This window comes from Musca autumnalis, unplaced genomic scaffold (assembly GCF_047663935.1).
Source record: "Musca autumnalis isolate F117 unplaced genomic scaffold, ASM4766393v1 scaffold_3, whole genome shotgun sequence".
NCBI classification, from domain to species: domain Eukaryota; kingdom Metazoa; phylum Arthropoda; class Insecta; order Diptera; family Muscidae; genus Musca; species Musca autumnalis.
Window position 1 is genome coordinate 131,222,912 of NW_027411866.1, and position 16,586 is coordinate 131,239,497.

General features: G+C 35.1%; 2 protein-coding genes and 1 long non-coding RNA gene across 4 annotated transcripts; 1 reads left to right on the forward strand and 2 right to left on the reverse strand.

Moving 5' to 3' along the window:
• Positions 1 to 2,504: 2,504 nt before the first annotated feature.
• LOC141400089 (uncharacterized) lies at positions 2,505 to 4,532 on the reverse strand. Its single transcript, XM_073979514.1, has 4 exons — positions 3,871 to 4,532; positions 3,419 to 3,810; positions 2,981 to 3,200; positions 2,505 to 2,908 (listed from the first exon to the last, which is right to left on the reverse strand). Exons 1-3 carry the CDS (start codon positions 3,901 to 3,903, stop codon positions 3,167 to 3,169), a joined length of 459 nt encoding a protein of 152 aa, XP_073835615.1. The 5' UTR covers positions 3,904 to 4,532; the 3' UTR covers positions 2,505 to 2,908; positions 2,981 to 3,166.
• A 1,197-nt stretch (positions 4,533 to 5,729) lies between these two features.
• Tango10 (transport and golgi organization 10) lies at positions 5,730 to 10,655 on the forward strand. 2 transcript variants are annotated; one of them, XM_073974406.1, is made up of 5 exons: positions 5,753 to 5,797; positions 5,854 to 6,135; positions 6,200 to 7,208; positions 9,374 to 9,531; positions 9,615 to 10,655. In XM_073974406.1, exons 2-5 carry the CDS (start codon positions 6,013 to 6,015, stop codon positions 9,870 to 9,872), a joined length of 1,548 nt encoding a protein of 515 aa, XP_073830507.1. In that variant the 5' UTR covers positions 5,753 to 5,797; positions 5,854 to 6,012; the 3' UTR covers positions 9,873 to 10,655. The 2 variants fall into 2 exon arrangements, with proteins under 2 accessions (XP_073830506.1, XP_073830507.1); XM_073974405.1 differs by having other exon boundaries at positions 5,730 to 6,135.
• On the reverse strand, positions 5,854 to 9,929 carry LOC141397746 (uncharacterized). The gene is made up of 2 exons (XR_012411493.1): positions 8,892 to 9,929; positions 5,854 to 7,956 (listed from the first exon to the last, which is right to left on the reverse strand). It is a non-coding gene; the product is annotated as an uncharacterized lncRNA (long non-coding RNA).
• Positions 10,656 to 16,586: the final 5,931 nt, after the last annotated feature.

Consider the following 16,586-nt stretch of genomic DNA (forward strand, 5'->3'; position numbering starts at 1 on the left):
GCAAATAAAGAATTATTTTATCGCAGTTTGCCCAGGATTTATGCCAGATTTAAAACAAATCCACTCAATAGGAAGATTTATTTTTGTATGGGAAATCTGGTAGATTTTGACTGGATTTAGCAAATAAAACCTGATAATGCGCTAAATCCGACTAATGATGTCATATCTAAATGACCTATAAAGCTCTGTTCCAGAACTAAAAAGTTTTTACAATTTTTACCACTTTTACACATTTTGCGTTCCCGTACACAAAACTTATATGAAAATCGTTTACGACTTTTACAACTTTTACGACTTTAACCACTTTGTAAAGTACGGGAACAGGCCATAACTTTCTATTTAAAATCTGTCAGATTCTTCTCAACGACTACCATGGTACAATAAAGGGTTGTTTACACCATCTATTAATGTCGTATGAGATGCCAAATTTTCTACCTGCGAATGTTGTAGACATAGTGTAACCACTATGAAAATTTGCATCTATCAAAATGATTTGGCAACTCATATGTAAATTTTTCATTAAGGGAGCGCTCTATTTGATACGGCATTCTCGTATGTAAACATAAATTTATCAGCTGTTTTCTGACATTCTCAAACAAAAAATGAAAAACAAAATCTTTTAAAAAAGAAAATGGAAAGGTATGTGTATTTAAATATTCAGTAAAGTAAATAAATGGCGTTTATAATGTTATTTTCAGATCGATAGGTCGAAAGAAGCAGTCTTTGAAATGATTGTTTGTTGGCAAAAACATGAATGGCTCTATAACTCCAAACACCAATTCGACCAATTCAGTTTCCTTCAACCAAAATTAAAATTTGCGCAAAATTGCAACTCAACAATAAATGTAAATAATGACAAAAACAGCTGTTTTAATATTTTTAGGTTATGTCATACGAAAATAACACTTGCAGGTATGAACGCACAAATTGGAAGTTGTATGGATGACGTCAATTTTGACAAACATAGAGAATGTCGAATGGGTGAAAGAAATGGCAGCTCATATGACATTGATAGATGGTGTAAACAACCCTTAAGAAAGGTAGATGCATCGGCGAATTGACTTTTTTTGTAATGTAATCTGTCACTTTTTTTGTAATGTAATCTGTCAAAATTTTCGTTAAATGGTCTTTTGTTGTCTCTTTTTATCGCTAGTGTTTGTTTATAAAGTGAACACATGCTGTCTCCTACTTACCCAATCATATGGTTATTTGTTTTGATTTTTCATGGCGAATTCCTAGTTTTTTAACGTTTTAGATTCGATCAGCTGGGCTGAGGCATCTACCTTTCTAATTTTACCATGACGACTACGACAACGATCACACAAACGTACATACGTACGTCACTAGTATATGGTCTGTTCCTTTACTTCTGAAAATGGTAAAACCGGCAAAAGTAGTAAAAGTTGAAAACTGCTCCCATATGAATTGTATTGTGTCTGAAGTAAAGGAACGCTTTTCGAGTAAAAAGTTGTAAAACTTGAAGATTCTTGAACGTAAAGGAACAGGGCTATAATTAAATACATATGTATGCAAACTTATGCCAAGTTTACACTTGCGCTCCAAAATCCACTGGATTTCACGAAATCCTGAAATACACCCTAGTGTTTACACTTATTTTTTTGTTGATTTCAGACATATCACAATGATCAAGGTAGATGCTTATGCGCAGCTGATCGAACATGAATTTTCAAAACAAGTTGTTGTAAATTGAATTAATCATCAAAAATATATGACAATATAGAACTTTACAACTTTATTTCGAAGATTGTCGTAAAATTATCTATATATCGTATTAATAGTGTATAGTACTAATAAATGAAAAAATAGAAAATGAATTTATCGTTGAGACATCTTAAAAATAAATTTTGATAGATAAAAGTTGTGCTCAGAACCTGCAAAATATTACTACTTGCAGTAGTTTTCCCTTTTAGAGCGTTCCCGTACTCCGAAATCTAGCAAGACTTGCACTTCTCTTTAAACAAAAATGGCGTCGAATAACACCCTCTTCTCCTGTTTTTGCAATTTCCGTCATTTTTCCGTTCCCGTATTTTTAAGAAATTTGTATGGGGAAGCAATTTTTTACAATTCGCTCTTTTTTCTAACATTACCAATAAAAAAGTACAGAAACACAATGAAAAATAGCATTGTAACAAAGTAATTTAATATTCTTTTCACATTGTTTACAAGTTTTTATACTAAAATTGTTTGTTGCAGTAATTGATCATCTACCTTGTTTATTGTGATACGTGAAAAGTGTTGCAACTTTTTTAGGCAAAAACAGGGTTGTATATCATGTGTACTGTGATTTCGATGTTGATTTCGCTGAAATCACGAAATGATATGATTTCATTTTTGTATGCGAAATCATGATAAATTTTGCTTGATTCCGCGCGAAATCACGAAACGGCTTCGAAATCACGAAACGACGCCGAATGTAAACCAAGCATTAAACACTATTTTGAGTTTCGAATCTCGTTCCAAATATCGAAAATATTGATGCGTTATTTTTAGACTTTATTCTATTAATAGCAACTGAAAAATTTAAAAAGAAATAATAATAAAATAACTTATATTTATAACATGTCAGGGATTTTATTTAGTTGTCCCATTATCTTTTGGTATTTATGAATTAATTGCAAAAAAACTTACCTAAAATATTAATCTTTGTAATATTTTTCTATATAATCATCTAACCACTGCTTAAATTGGGCCACATATTCATCCACAACTGTTACAAAGGGCACAGCCCCAAATCGTGGAGGTGGATTATCACTGACACCAAAAATGTGTCCTATAAAACAATAATAAATTATTATATTAGAATCGATGATAGAACATCAATGGGCAGAACTTCATGGCGTAGACAAAGTTTGGCAAATGATTCGGAAAATTGTTTTTGTGAGACAATCTACAAATGAGAGGTAAATAAGAAATTTCTATAGTTTTACTCTTATATGTGAGTGGAGATGTAAATTCTTACCTGGTCTTGCTGTCCTTGTTGTTACAAAATATTTTTGTAGCAGATCCGAAGCCTCTGGAGTATGACCAACACAACACAAAATTGGTCATATCTTTTGAACTGATGGATAAGTGATCTATCGTAGATTCAAATGTACGTACAGAGGCCTGCACTAGGATATAATTTATTAGGGTTTCATGATTAATATCAGCTACATACATAAATGGGTATACCAAAAATTCTGCAAAGGAAGAAATAAATATGAAAGTGATGAGAAGGAAATAAAAGAGGAATAAAAATAGGAAATAGATCGGTAAATTGAAATAACACAATATCTCAAAAATATGTCCCTGGTCCCGGAGTGGGAAAAATGAACTATCCTCGAATTCTCCAGATTGACTTGTCAATTATATTAGAGAATTAATTAAAACGAATTAACCATCAATTATTACGACTTACTTCATAAACTTATTAAACATTTGATGATCTTTGGTGTTATATTGAAATGAACGCCAATGGGCCCATACAGCTGCCTGCAAGGGGTATTGATGTGTACTGCTACTACTTATGGTCACCATTGACGATTCTAGATCTTTGTATAGTTTATCAGCTCTTAACAGTTTCAAACGTGACCAATCACCAACATAGTAAACACCACCTTGAACCAAGATAAGGGGATCAGCTTCAATCCATTGATGATTACGATAACCACTGCTTGAAGGTGGTTTTGTATCTTCTGTGGGGCCAATGAAACGTGTAGCCATTTGTCCCACGGTAGTCATAAGATAATTTGTCATATATGTGTCATTGCAAATTGCAATTATGGGTATGGGTGGTATGTCAGGACTGAGCTGTTAGGAGATCATATTAGTCTAAAGAAAAAGTTTGCCTTAATTTTGAATTATTATTACCCCTATGGAAGGCAAACTGAGAAGTAGTCCCATCCACAAAAGAATCCATGGGTACACGATCCTGACACAGCTGGGCACTTAGGGCATAAATAATGGCAAAATCGGAATACTGTTTCTCGATAGAGGCATCATTCTGGCATCTGTTGTAGATTTATTAATTCGCAGGCGTGTGGGTAATGATGTGGTAGATGATTTGCTAGTGTCAGTTTCTGTTGATGACTTTGAGATATTGAGTTCAGGATTTGGTAGAGGACTGTTTGATTTTTCTTTACCATCATTGGATTTGCTGGGAATATCAAAAGTTCGGGCACTTTCAGATGGAATTGTTTGTTGCTTTGGTGATTCTTGTTTATTTGCATTGGACTTATTGGGAATATCGAAAGTACGGACACTTTCAGCCGTAGATTTTTTTGCTTCGATGATGCATCCATACACAACATTGTCCCACAACATCCCATACGGGACAAGGGAGATTTAAAATATTTATAGAACTTTGTAGACCTTGACTACTCTGCGCCGATGATGATTTGCTATAATTTAGCTCCAGATAATCCATTGGATGTTTTCTTTCTGTTGGAGTTTGTATCAGTGGCCTCAGATGTGGTGGCGGACATGATGGAACCATTTTCTCTGGTATGCTAGGTCGCACTGAATTTATGTCTAGTTGTGTGTATTTATTGCTCTGTTCCAGAACCTGCAAGAAGCTACTACTTTTTACTACGATAACATTTTTTCCTTTATGTTATCGAAAAAATTAGTAAAAACTAGTAGATTCTTGCAGTACTGGAACATACCATATGTGTGTTGTGTAGAAAGAATTACAAGATAGGAAAAGTCAATTGTTAAAAATTAACTGTAGAGGGAGTTAACCTCTATGCTACGACATCATAGCAACATTCTGTTAAACGAAAACTGTTACTCATTGGAATATTGACAAGAAAAACATTAAAAATCAAGTTTGACGGCATTCGCTTTTGATTTTTTCATTGAATGAACAATAAAAAAAGAAAAGAAATAAATTTCAGCCAAAAAACACGACGTTAATGTTTTCTGCCGCGAGAAATGGGAATCAAAAACGATTGGCATTGCTGTTATCAATTCCAGTGAGTTGTGTAGCCATCTGTAATCAAAATGTGGAACTATTAGCATTTGTTTTTGGAAAATGCATTTGTTCGGGTCTTTATTGCTATACGTCTTTGACGAGAATTTTTTAAAAATTATTTTACAAACTTGGATATTTTAAAAAATAATTTTCCAAGCTGTATTTTTTAAAAACCATTTTTCAAACGTCGATTTTTTAAAATTTATTTTTCAAACTTGGATTTTTTGAAAATTATTTTTCAAGCGTCGACTTTTTAAAACATATTTTTCAAACGTGGATTTTTTAAAAATTATTTTTGAAATGATTTTGATGATTCTTTTAAATTAATTTTGATACGTTGATTTTTTAAAAATTATTTTTGAAACGTGGATTTTTTTAAAATTAATTTTGAAACGTGGATTTTTTAAAAACTATTTTTCAAACGAGGATTTTTTTGAAAATTATACAACTTCTGTTGACTTTTGAAATTCGATTAGATGGGCTGGGCATCTACCTTGGTAATTGTGCTATGAATAAAAATCAGCTGACTGCCATTTTAATCCTCCAAAGTTATATCTAAATGCAAAGAGATTTGTACTGGATTTATTAAATCCAGTTGAGGATTTATGGCTAGTCTAAATGAGCTATTAATCCACACAATTTAAATTGTCTTTTCGATTGACAATTCACTTCAAGATTCAATCTATAGATCCATCTGGTCTCGGCATTTGATGTTTCGATCTATAGATACATCCATAAAGTCGAAAATCGAAAGTCGCTACGTTCTCAACAAATCGATAATCGATTAATCTTTGTGTCAAAAGAGAAACAACAATCTCAATTTTTGTAATTCTTATTAATTTACAGAGTTTACAGTAACTAATTAAATATATTAAATATAGGGTGCACTTTGGATTTAACTACGCAATGAACAGTGGAAATATGGGAATAATCAATCTTAAGCAAGGCTATTAAATAATCTGCCAAGAAAACAAACATTATTTACTTCACGGACATAGATTAGGACAAAAGATAAAGGAGACGACAAGTCGACACTAAAAATGTCTTTTAATTCGAATCAATCCAACAACAAGGAAGAAGGCCAAGAGTATGGTATGATTACACCAAAAATGGAGGTGGATGAACAGAGTCAAGATCATGATCAGGATCCAACCATAAGTGTCGTAAGTTGTAAAATATTTTGTACTTCGTCTTCCTATTTATCTCTTCTTCTATGTTTTCTTACAGCAAGTCATGAACAATTCCAATAGTGTGCTAAAGAAAATTGCCAACTTATATGCGGAACAATTAATGTCTGATATAATATTAGTGGTCGGTGATCAACAATATCCCGCCCATCGTGTCATATTATGTGCCAGTAGTGATGTTTTCCAAGTAATGCTTATGAATCCTGAGTGGAATGAATGCCGCAAACGAGTTATAGAACTCGTAGAAGAACCTTGTTGTGAAGCCGTATTTCCACAATTTCTCAAATATTTATATGTGGGCAAAATCGATATATCATTGAGCACTGTGATGCCCATGCTGGCCCTTGCCCACAAGTACAATGTACAAGATTTAGTCGACCTATGTGTACAATATATGATGAAACATATTGCCAAAGCAGCTACCCAAGGATTTCTGGTGTCATGGCTCCAGTACACCATAGCATTTAGTCCACAGCATAAAGATCTCACGGAGGCATTGAAACGCTTCCTGAAATGGAATTTAGAAATTGTTTCGGAATCACGTGACTTTGTCGAGCTGGATGTTAGTGTAATGGCAATATTGTTGCAACAAAATGATTTGGTTGTGGGCAGTGAATATAAACTATTTGGCATATTGCAAAATTGGTTGTTGCAGCGGAAAGATCTACTCGATAATGATGATACACTGACCGATGCTGAAAAGCAGGAAAATTTTATTGCATTAGTTGAACAGACAGTGGTGCATATACGTTTTGCCATGATGACACCTAGGGAATTAGCCCATTTGCTTATATTTCCTCTGCTGGAATATCACAAAGAGTATATCGTACAACGTATGGCAATTGGTATGTCATATCAATCGGGTCAGGAGGAGCGTGTCCAGGAGGTGCGCAATTCCGAAGATGGTTGTTTGCAGTTTACACCGCGGCTGTATTTGAATGACACCTGGAGCATTAGTAAAATGGTCAACAATTTTGATATGATTGAAAAATATAGCAATTATGTTACGTGCTTTTTTACCCCTGGGAATATTGCAGAGACTGAAGATGGTATGTAGTTGTTTTTATAGTATGTAAATTGAAGCAAGTGTTTAAAATAGCGAAGACCTTTTGATCTTCCTTTTTCTGTGTGAAGACCTTTTGGTCTTCTGCGAGAAAATCTTGTGGTCTTTTGTGAGAAGACCTTTGTGTGTTTCTGTGGTAATATCTTTAGGCCTTCTATGAGAAGACCTTTGGGCTTCTATGAGAAGGCCTTTAGGCTTTCTATGAGAAGAACTTCAGACCTTCATTGAGAATACCTTTGATCTTCTTTGAGAATACCTTTACGTCTTCTGTGAGAAAACCTTGTGGTCTTTTGTGAGAAGACCTTTGTGTTTTCTGTGGTAATATCTTTAAGTCTTCTATGAGAAGACCTTTGGGCTTCTATGAGAAGGCCTTTAGACTTCCTATGAGAAGAACTTCAGACCTTCATTGAGAATACCTTTGATCTTCTTTGAGAATACCATTAGGTCTTCTGTGAGAAGATCCTTTATGGGAAGACCTTTTCTTCTTTGAGAATACCTTAAGGTCTTCTGTGTGAAGACCTTTTCGTCTTCTGTTAGACGTCCCTTTGATCTTCTATGAGAAAACATTTTGATTTTCTTTGAGAATACCTTTTGGTCTTCTGTATGATGACCTTTTGGTCTTCTGTGAGACGACCTTTTGGTCTTCAGGCCTTCTGGGAGAAGAACTTTTGGGCTTCTGTGGTAAGACTTGTTGGTCTTCTGTGAGAAGACCTTTTGGTTTTCTGTGAGAAGACCTTTGGGTTTTCTGTGAGAAGACCTTTTGATCTTCTGTGAGAAAAACTTTTGATCTTCAGGTAGTAGTCCTTTTGGTCTTCTGTGAGAAGACTTTTTGGTCTTCTGTGAGCAGACCTTTTATTCTTCTGTGAGAAGACCTTTTGGTCCTCTGCGAGAAGACCTTTTATTCTTCTGTAAGAAGACCTTTTGGGCTTCTGTGAAAAGAAAAGAATTGAACTTCTCTTTTTCGGCTATGAGAAGACCTTTTGATCTTCTTTGAGACAAGTTTTTGATCTTCTGTGAGAAGACTTTATGGTCTTCTGTGAGATGACCTTTTGGTCTTCTGTGAGATGACCTTTTGGTCTTCTGTGAGATGACCTTTTGGGCATCTGTGAGGAGACCTTCAGGCCTTCTGCGAAAACTTCTTTTGGGCTTCTGTGAGAAGATCGTTTGGTCTTCTGTGTGAATAACTTTTGTTATTCTTTGAGAAAACCTTGTGGCCTTTTGTGAGAAGACTATTGGGTCTTCTGTGGTAAGATCTTTAGGCCTTCTGTGAGAAGACCTTTGGGCTTCTATGAGAAGGCCTTTAGGCTTACTATGGGAAGAACTTCAGACCTTCTATGAGAAGACATTTGGTATTCTTTGAGAACATCTTTGGTCTTCTTTGAAATACTTTTAGGTCTTCTGTTAGAAAACCCTTTATGAGAAGACATTTTTCTTCTTTGAGAATACCTTTAGGTCTTCTGTGAGGAGGCCTTCTGGGAGAAGTACTATTGGGTTTCTGTGGGAAGATTTTTTGGTTTTCTGTGAAAAGACCTTTTGATCTTCTGTGAGAAAACTTTTTTGATCTTCTTTGAGAAGACCTATTGGTCTTCTGTGAGATGACCTTCAGGCCTTCGGGGAGAGGAACTTTTGGGCTTCTGTGGGAATATATTTTGGTCTTCTGTGAAAATACCTTTTGATCTTCTGTGAGAAACCATTTTGATCTTCTGTGGGAAGACCTTTAGGTCTTCTGTGAGACGAACTATAGGTATTCTATGCGAATACCTTTAGGCCTTCTATGAGGAGACTTAAGGCCTTGAGAAGGCCTTCTGTAAGAAGACTTTTATACCGTTTATGAAAAGACCTTTGGTTCTTCTGTGAGGAGTCCTTTAGGCCTTCTCTGACAGTACCTTTTGGCCCTCTGTTAGAATACCTTTTGTTTGTCATTGTAGGATTGATAGACTTTCAAAAGATCATTCACCTTTTGTCTTCTATAAAATATCTGCTTATCTCCCATATGGAAATTTGTGATTTCAGAATTGAATGTTATTTGAAGATAATTATTGCTTGCCTCGAAGTGGCAAGACGTAAACTGTAGTTAATCACTTTATAACTTTAATCTTTTTATTTCCTTGTGTAATACAAATTATTATCTCGTTGTTTTTTTACTTTTAGAGCAACCATTCACCTGGGAAGTAGAATTCTTTCCACGTGGCATTAAATACAACAAAGCCAAAATCATTTGGGGTGAGGACGTGCCAGAAGTGTCTATTAATACGGTGCGTGTTAGAGTTACATGTAAACATTTGCAGGTGGAAGAGAAGCGTTTTAAGGTAAGCTTTCCCTTAAAAAAAAAAAAACAAACAAACAAATCAGTTATTTTATTTTTTCTGTTAATTTTGTTTTCTCATCACAGATTGCCTGCCTCATAACTGGTGTACAAAATAAAATCGATCATATCCTAACGTTACATGAACGAACCGAATACTTTTCAAGTAAATCACGGGTGGTGAATATTGACAACTTAATACCCTATGATGAGCTGGCATTATCTTCCATTAATCTATCACCACATCTGGTGGGACCAAATCGTAATAATCTAGAATTGCAAGTCATTATTGTACCAATGGGCCCATACACCTGTCGTAATACACCTTCATTTGATTTCAAATGAAGTGTGTCCTTCAAACAAAATATTTCTCTCATATGAAAAGAAACAAAAAAAGAAAAACGACTGACTTTTATCTCCCTCCTTTCGGGTTAAATGTGTGCAAGAATTCCTAGAAGTATATCAAAAATATAAATTTATTTCTCTACAACTAGAACTATGCCATAAAACACCAACATCCCTCTGAAACTAATCACAGACAATTAACAAATTGTTATTATTTCTAATTTTCATCTGTAAAATGAATTAAGAATTTTTCTAATTAGTCCATGTTATGTTATTTTTGATATTAATATCATGTTATTATAATATTTAAGTTAAGTTATTAATCAGTGTCTGGTTTGAGATTTTGTTTTATTTTTGCAAATTTTATCTTCCATAATAAAGGACTAATATGCAGCTAAAAAAAAAAACAATTTAATTGTGAAACCACGAAAACATTTTCAGAATTACCTTCCATTGAAAAAAATGAATACTACGCTTTAATATTATTTTAATAAACTATTCCCATTTATTCTTTTTTTTTAGCTGTGTAATGGTCTTTTAGATAATTGTGCAGTGCTTTATTTACTTTTCCTTTTGATTTTATATAATAAATAAAAAGAAAAACAATGATCATCATTTTCAAAAGAAAACACACCTAGCCACTCCTCTCTACAAGTATAGTCTGTAAGTTGGTATGAATTGTATATTTTTGCTCCCTCCTTTTTTCTCATAGTTGTGAAATTTTAAATGTATTTTAATTCCCAAATAAACACCTTTTTATAGGCAAAAATAAAAACAACAAAATTAAATTTTATGATTCTTGAGTTGATTTCTTCATCATTTGTTTGACGTTTCTATTTTGTGTGGAACTATATTTGATAAGAGGCTAATTCGTGTTTTAAGACATTCGTGATGATATTCGTTTGACAATGAGACAGCATATTGCTTTTCAATGACAAAAATTTTTTTATACCCTTCACCATAGCACGGAGGGTGAACTAAGTTTGTTTTTCTGTTTGTAACTCATCGAAATAATCATTTGCGACACCATAAAGTAGGTTGCTTCTATAGAGGTTCTGAAATAAAGGGTGATTCTATAGATCCTTTCTGAAAGAAAGTGGACTTCTATATACCCTTACTGAAAGAAAGTGGGATTCTATACATCCCTTCTGAGAGAAAGGGTGCTTCTACAGACCCTTTCTGAAAGAAAGCGGGTTTCTATACACCCTTTCTGAAAGAAATTGTGCTTCTATAGACCCTTTCTGAAAGTAATGGTGCTTCGATAGACCCTTTCTCAAAGAAAGGGTACTTCTATAGACCCTTTCTGAAAGAAATTGTGCTTCTATAGACCCTTTCTGAAAGTAATGGTGCTTCGATAGACCCTTTCTCAAAGAAAGGGTGCTTCTATTGACTCTTTCTCAAAGAGAGGGTGCTTCTATTGACCCTTTCTCAAAGAAAGGGTAGTTCCATAGACCCTTTCTCAAAGAAAGGGTAGTTCTATAGACCCTTTCTGAAAAAAGTTGTGCTTCTATAGGCACTTTCTGAAAGTAATGGTGCTTCTATTGACCCATTCTCAAAGAAAGGGTACTTCTATTGACCCATTCTCAAAGAAAGGGTACTTTTATTGACCGTTTCTCAAAGAAAGGGTACTTCTATAGACCCTTTCTGAAAGAAATTGTGCTTCTATAGACCCTTTCTGAAAGTAATGGTGCTTCGATAGACCCTTTCTCAAAGAAAGGGTACTTCTATAGACCCTTTCTGAAAGTAATGGTGCTTCGATAGACCCTTTCTGAAAGTAATGGTGCTTCGATAGACCCTTTCTGAAAGAAATGGTGCTTCTTTAGCCTAGTATTTATCACTTTGTGTTCTCTACAAATCCACATTTCTTTTCCACATTGTGTCCTGTAAAAAGCCACATGCCCACTAATTTTTGGCTCCTCTAAAAATCTGCCATCTTAACTGACTACTGTACATCTCGATTTTTTCACACATTTATTCTTTCTCCCTTATTTCCCATACCTCTTTCGTGTGCTACACGTTGTTACTTGATCTGCAGATTATTCCAGAGTCAGATTAAACGGAAATAAAAAAGATGGTGAAGACAGGCCTTCTAAACATTTATCATCTATCCAAATCACACAAATTTTGCGGTCGTAAAATTTATCTTTCACACATTGTAGGATTTTCTCTTAGATACAGTTTCCATATTTTTTGGTACCTAACCAATATCTACATAGCAATAAAATTAGGCCCGTTTTTATTATCCCCATTTTATAGTCAAGAGATGATAAAACTTTATTGGTGGAAAAATTATGTTAACGCCCACATTAAAAATCTTTGTTGAAATTTTATTACTTATGAGGCTTAATAATACCTCATTTTATTTATTTTGTATAATTAGTCAGAACTTAAAGGAAAAAACACATATTTGGACGATTAGAAAACATAGATATATGATATATGATTAACACGCGATAAAACTCGAAATCTGTTCGAAAAATCCCATTAATAAAAAAAAAAATAAATAACTAAAACAATAGCCATCACGTGTTGTACTGAAGTAAAACGGAACAATTAGTTTCCTTTCGTTTATGAAGAAGAATAAATACCAAATTTCAGCGAGTTCGGTAAAACAATGTGGCTAACCTTAAAAATACAGAAATTCGGAAGGTACCGTTCCATGGGGGCTATATTAAAACGTCGATCTATACCTACAAATTTCTGGATGCAAGGTTTTAGACTCAAAGAAGACTAAATACCAAATTTCCGATATTTCGGTAAAACCTTGAAAATACCGAAAATCAAGAGGTACGCTTATATATTGGAACCCGCGGACCTATACTAATAATTCTCTACCGTTCTATGGGGGCTATATCGCAACGTGGACATATACCGACGAATTTCAGTCAGTAAGGTTTTTACCTCCAACAAATACTAAATACCAAATTTCAGCCATATCGGTGGTGTGGCCACAACTTTAAAAATACAGAAAATCGGGTGGTACCGTTTTATGGGGGCTATATGAAGGCTAGGTCCAAGCCTTCATATAACCGACAAATTTCTGGGAGAAAGTTTCATACCCCCAACGAACTAAGTACCAAATTTCAGCCATTTCGGTGTGATAAAGAAACTAAAACCTTCATTATACCGTAAATCAGGTGGTACCGTTCTATGGGGGCTATATGAAGGCGTGAACCTGTACCGACAAGTTTCTGGAGGAAAGTTTTATACCCCCCAACGAAGACTAAATACCAAATTTCAGCCATTTCTGAGGAATATTGAGACCACAACCTCAAAAACACCCAAAAACGGGAGGTACGTTCTATGGGGAAAGGAAAGTTTTATACCCCCAACGAAGACTAAATACCAAATTTCAGCCATTTCTGAGGAATATTGAGGCCACAACCTTCAAAACACCGAAAATCGGGAGGTACGTTCTATGGGGTCTATATGAAGGCGTTGACCTATACCGACAAATTTCATATGGAACGTTTAATACCCCAAATGAAAACCAAATACCAAATTTCAGCCATTTCGGTGGATTATTGTGACTACAACCTTAAAATACCGAAAATCGGGAGGTACCGTTCTATGGGGGCTATATGAGGGTGTGGATCTATACAGACAAATTTCTGGGAGAAAGTTTTGTACCCCCAACGAAGACTAAGTACCAAATTTAAGCCATTTCGGTGTGATAAAGAAACTAAAACCTTCAAAATACCGAAAACCAGGTGGTACCGTTCTATGGGGGCTATATCAAAACGTGGACCGATATAGTCCATTTGCAATACCAAACACCGTAGGAGTAATAGAAACTTCTATACCAAATTACAAAGCTCTATCTTAAAATTTACGAGCTGTATCTTGATTTCAACAGACGGACAGTCGGACATGTTTATATCGACTTAGAATTTTACCATGATCAAGAATATATATATATATATATATATATATATATATATATATATATAGGGTCTCTGATGAATATTTCGTATGAAACGGAATGACAAATTTAATTATACCCTCCATATGATGGTGGAGGATAAAAAAATGGTAATCGCCTGTAGCGTGATTACAAAAAATGGCGAAAAGGGATATATTACAGCCTAACCAACCTACTGTCTGTCATTGTAAAATTGAGACTTTCTACTTTAATTGTCAGACTTTTTTGCTTTTGAAAGCTGTGGTATTCCTCATTACAATTGAAATTCCAAAAATGAAAACTTTGTTCGGATTAACTAGTGCTGCGATATTTCCGTTGTTTGACCAGCTACGCCAAACTACTTTACATTGTTGTAAAGTTGAAGTTTTCCACTTTCATTTTTGGAATGCTATTAACAGAAGCGGATATATTCGCATTAGAATAAAACCTTGACTTTTTTATACCCTCAGCCTTTAGGCTATGAAGGGTATATACACTTTGATACGACCAAAAATGTGCCTCATCGAAATAATGGTTTTAGACCCCAAGTATGTTTGTACGATATCCGTTTCAGACAATTTTGAGTTGATCTAGCAATGTCCGTCCGTCTGTCTGTCTGGCTGGCTGGTGCGCACGATAACTCTCGAACGGATCAATGGAATCGGTTCAAATTTATCGAAATATTTTGTCCAGATTCGATTTAAGTTCGAAGATGGGCCATATAGGTCCACTCCTTCCGGTACCTCCCCCACAAAAGTTCGAAAATGTTCGGAAAATTTGTGCGAACGATAACTCTTGAAGGAAGTAACCGATTTGGTCCATACTTTGCACATTATGAAATTTCTACCAGACTTAGATGAGGTTCCAATACGGACTCAATCGGTAAACTCCTTCGAGTACCTCCCACACAAAATGTCGGAAAAGTTCAGTTTAGGACCTGCTCTCGAATCGCCTTGGTTTTTGTTGTAACATCTTGTATTCACTGTCCCCTATACGAAGGTACAAGTTGCTCAGGGGCAAGTCCATACTTCCTGAAAAAATAGCCTGAAAGTTAAAAAACAAACCCTATGACACGATGTTTATGGGTGGAAACGCAAGATAATTCTCGAACAGAAATTCCGATTCCGGCCAAAATTTGGCCTTAGTAATATTGTTTCCAAACTTAGTTTAAGTTCGTAGATAAGCCATATCGGTCCACTCCTTCAGGTACCTACCCTACAAAAGTTCAAAAATATTCGGAAAAATTGTGCGCACGATAACTCTTGATGGGAGTGACCGATTTGGTCCATACTTTACACATTCTCATAATATCTACCAGATATATGTAGATAAGGTTCGAATATGGACTATATTTGTCCACTCCATCCCGTACCTTCCACACAAAATTTTGGATATGTTCACTTTAAGACCTGCTATTGAATCACTTTGATTTTTGTTGAAGCAACTTACATTCGCTGCCTCAATTACGATGGTAAAAGTTGTTTCAGGGGCAAGTCCATACTTCTTGAGAAAACAGCCCGAATGGTGTAAAAACCCCCTATGGCACCCCCATGGTGTATGACGATCCATTCCTTTAAGTACCTTTTCCGCAAAATTTTTGAACTTTAATCCTAATCCACATTTTTGTCGGTTCATACGACCAAAATTTTGAAACCCCCTAAATACATAAGTTTTTTGTGAAAAAAGTGTTTCAATTTGCACATCAGTCGGCAAAGCCGACTGATACTTTTTTACTTGTTCTCCACAGAAGTTTTTTGCTCATTCCGATCCCTGAATATGATCCGACAATCAACAAAATCAATAGGCTTCTTCCCCTCCATGACACTCGTTAACCAAATTTCGTGACGATCCGATCAAAATTGCTACCAGATCGACTCGGGAAGACATATATTAGTATTAGAGCGACCCAAAAGAACAAAATTTATTTTTTTAGAACTCCTACCCCCTATTTTTTTTTCTATTTCATCCAAAAACTTTTCAGTATTCCTATTTTTTTTTTTTTTTTTATTTATTTATTTCGATTGGGTAACCAAGCCTATAAGGCCATCTATGTTACAAAAGCAAAGTTATCCTAAACTACACCTAACTCTGAACTTAATCCTTAAAACTAAATAAAGATATAAACATATTTAATAACAATTTCTAATTAAACGGGGTTTAAGCATTTTTTGTTGCTTTTATCGATTGAAAAGTTGTTAAAATTTATTTTGTTTTTGTAACAACTACAAATTCTGGGGAAGAGGTTCCGCAGTCTAAGTGTTGAACAGTGTGGCAGTGGATATAGCGGTGGATATTTTTCATATTCCTCTGGTGGAAGAACTGCACTAGGTCAGCTATGTAGAAATGTAACCTATCACATATGTATGACATAGACGATAGGACCAGACGTAAAATCTTAAAATCATCGCATACATTACGATTTCCATGCGGTTTGGAGGGTGTGGAATTTCAGAAAGGTGGAGGTTAAACAAATCCGGAGATATCACCCCACCTTTGGGAACCCCCTGTTTCACTCTAAGGCTTCCTATTTCTGAGTTCTACAAACTACTGGCGACCACACATATAGTTGATTATCCAATGTTTCAAACACGGCTGGACTAAAGTCTTCTCTTTATCCTCGTACAGCTTGGCATGATTGACGGTATCGAAAGCATTCCATACTTCTTGAGAAAACAGCCCGAATGGTGTAAAAACCCCCTATGGCACCCCCATGGTGTATGACGATCCATTCCTTTAAGTACCTTTTCCGCAAAATTTTTGAACTTTAATCCTAATCCACATTTTTGTCGGTTCATACGACCAAAATTTTGAAA

Bases quoted from the DNA above. Each gene is read 5' to 3' on its own strand.
- Tango10 (XM_073974405.1), top strand. From the start codon at position 6,013: ATGTCTTTTAATTCGAATCAATCCAACAACAAGGAAGAAGGCCAAGAG. The intron at 6,136-6,199 runs GTAAGTTGTAAA...GTTTTCTTACAG, and splicing joins AGGATCCAACCATAAGTGTC to CAAGTCATGAACAATTCCAA. The intron at 9,532-9,614 runs GTAAGCTTTCCC...TTCTCATCACAG, and splicing joins TGGAAGAGAAGCGTTTTAAG to ATTGCCTGCCTCATAACTGG.
- LOC141400089 (XM_073979514.1), bottom strand. From the start codon at position 3,903: ATGGGACTACTTCTCAGTTTGCCTTCCATAGGG. The intron at 3,811-3,870 runs GTAATAATAATT...ATCTCCTAACAG, and splicing joins TCAGTTTGCCTTCCATAGGG to CTCAGTCCTGACATACCACC. The intron at 3,201-3,418 runs GTAAGTCGTAAT...CTTCCTTTGCAG, and splicing joins ATGTTTAATAAGTTTATGAA to AATTTTTGGTATACCCATTT.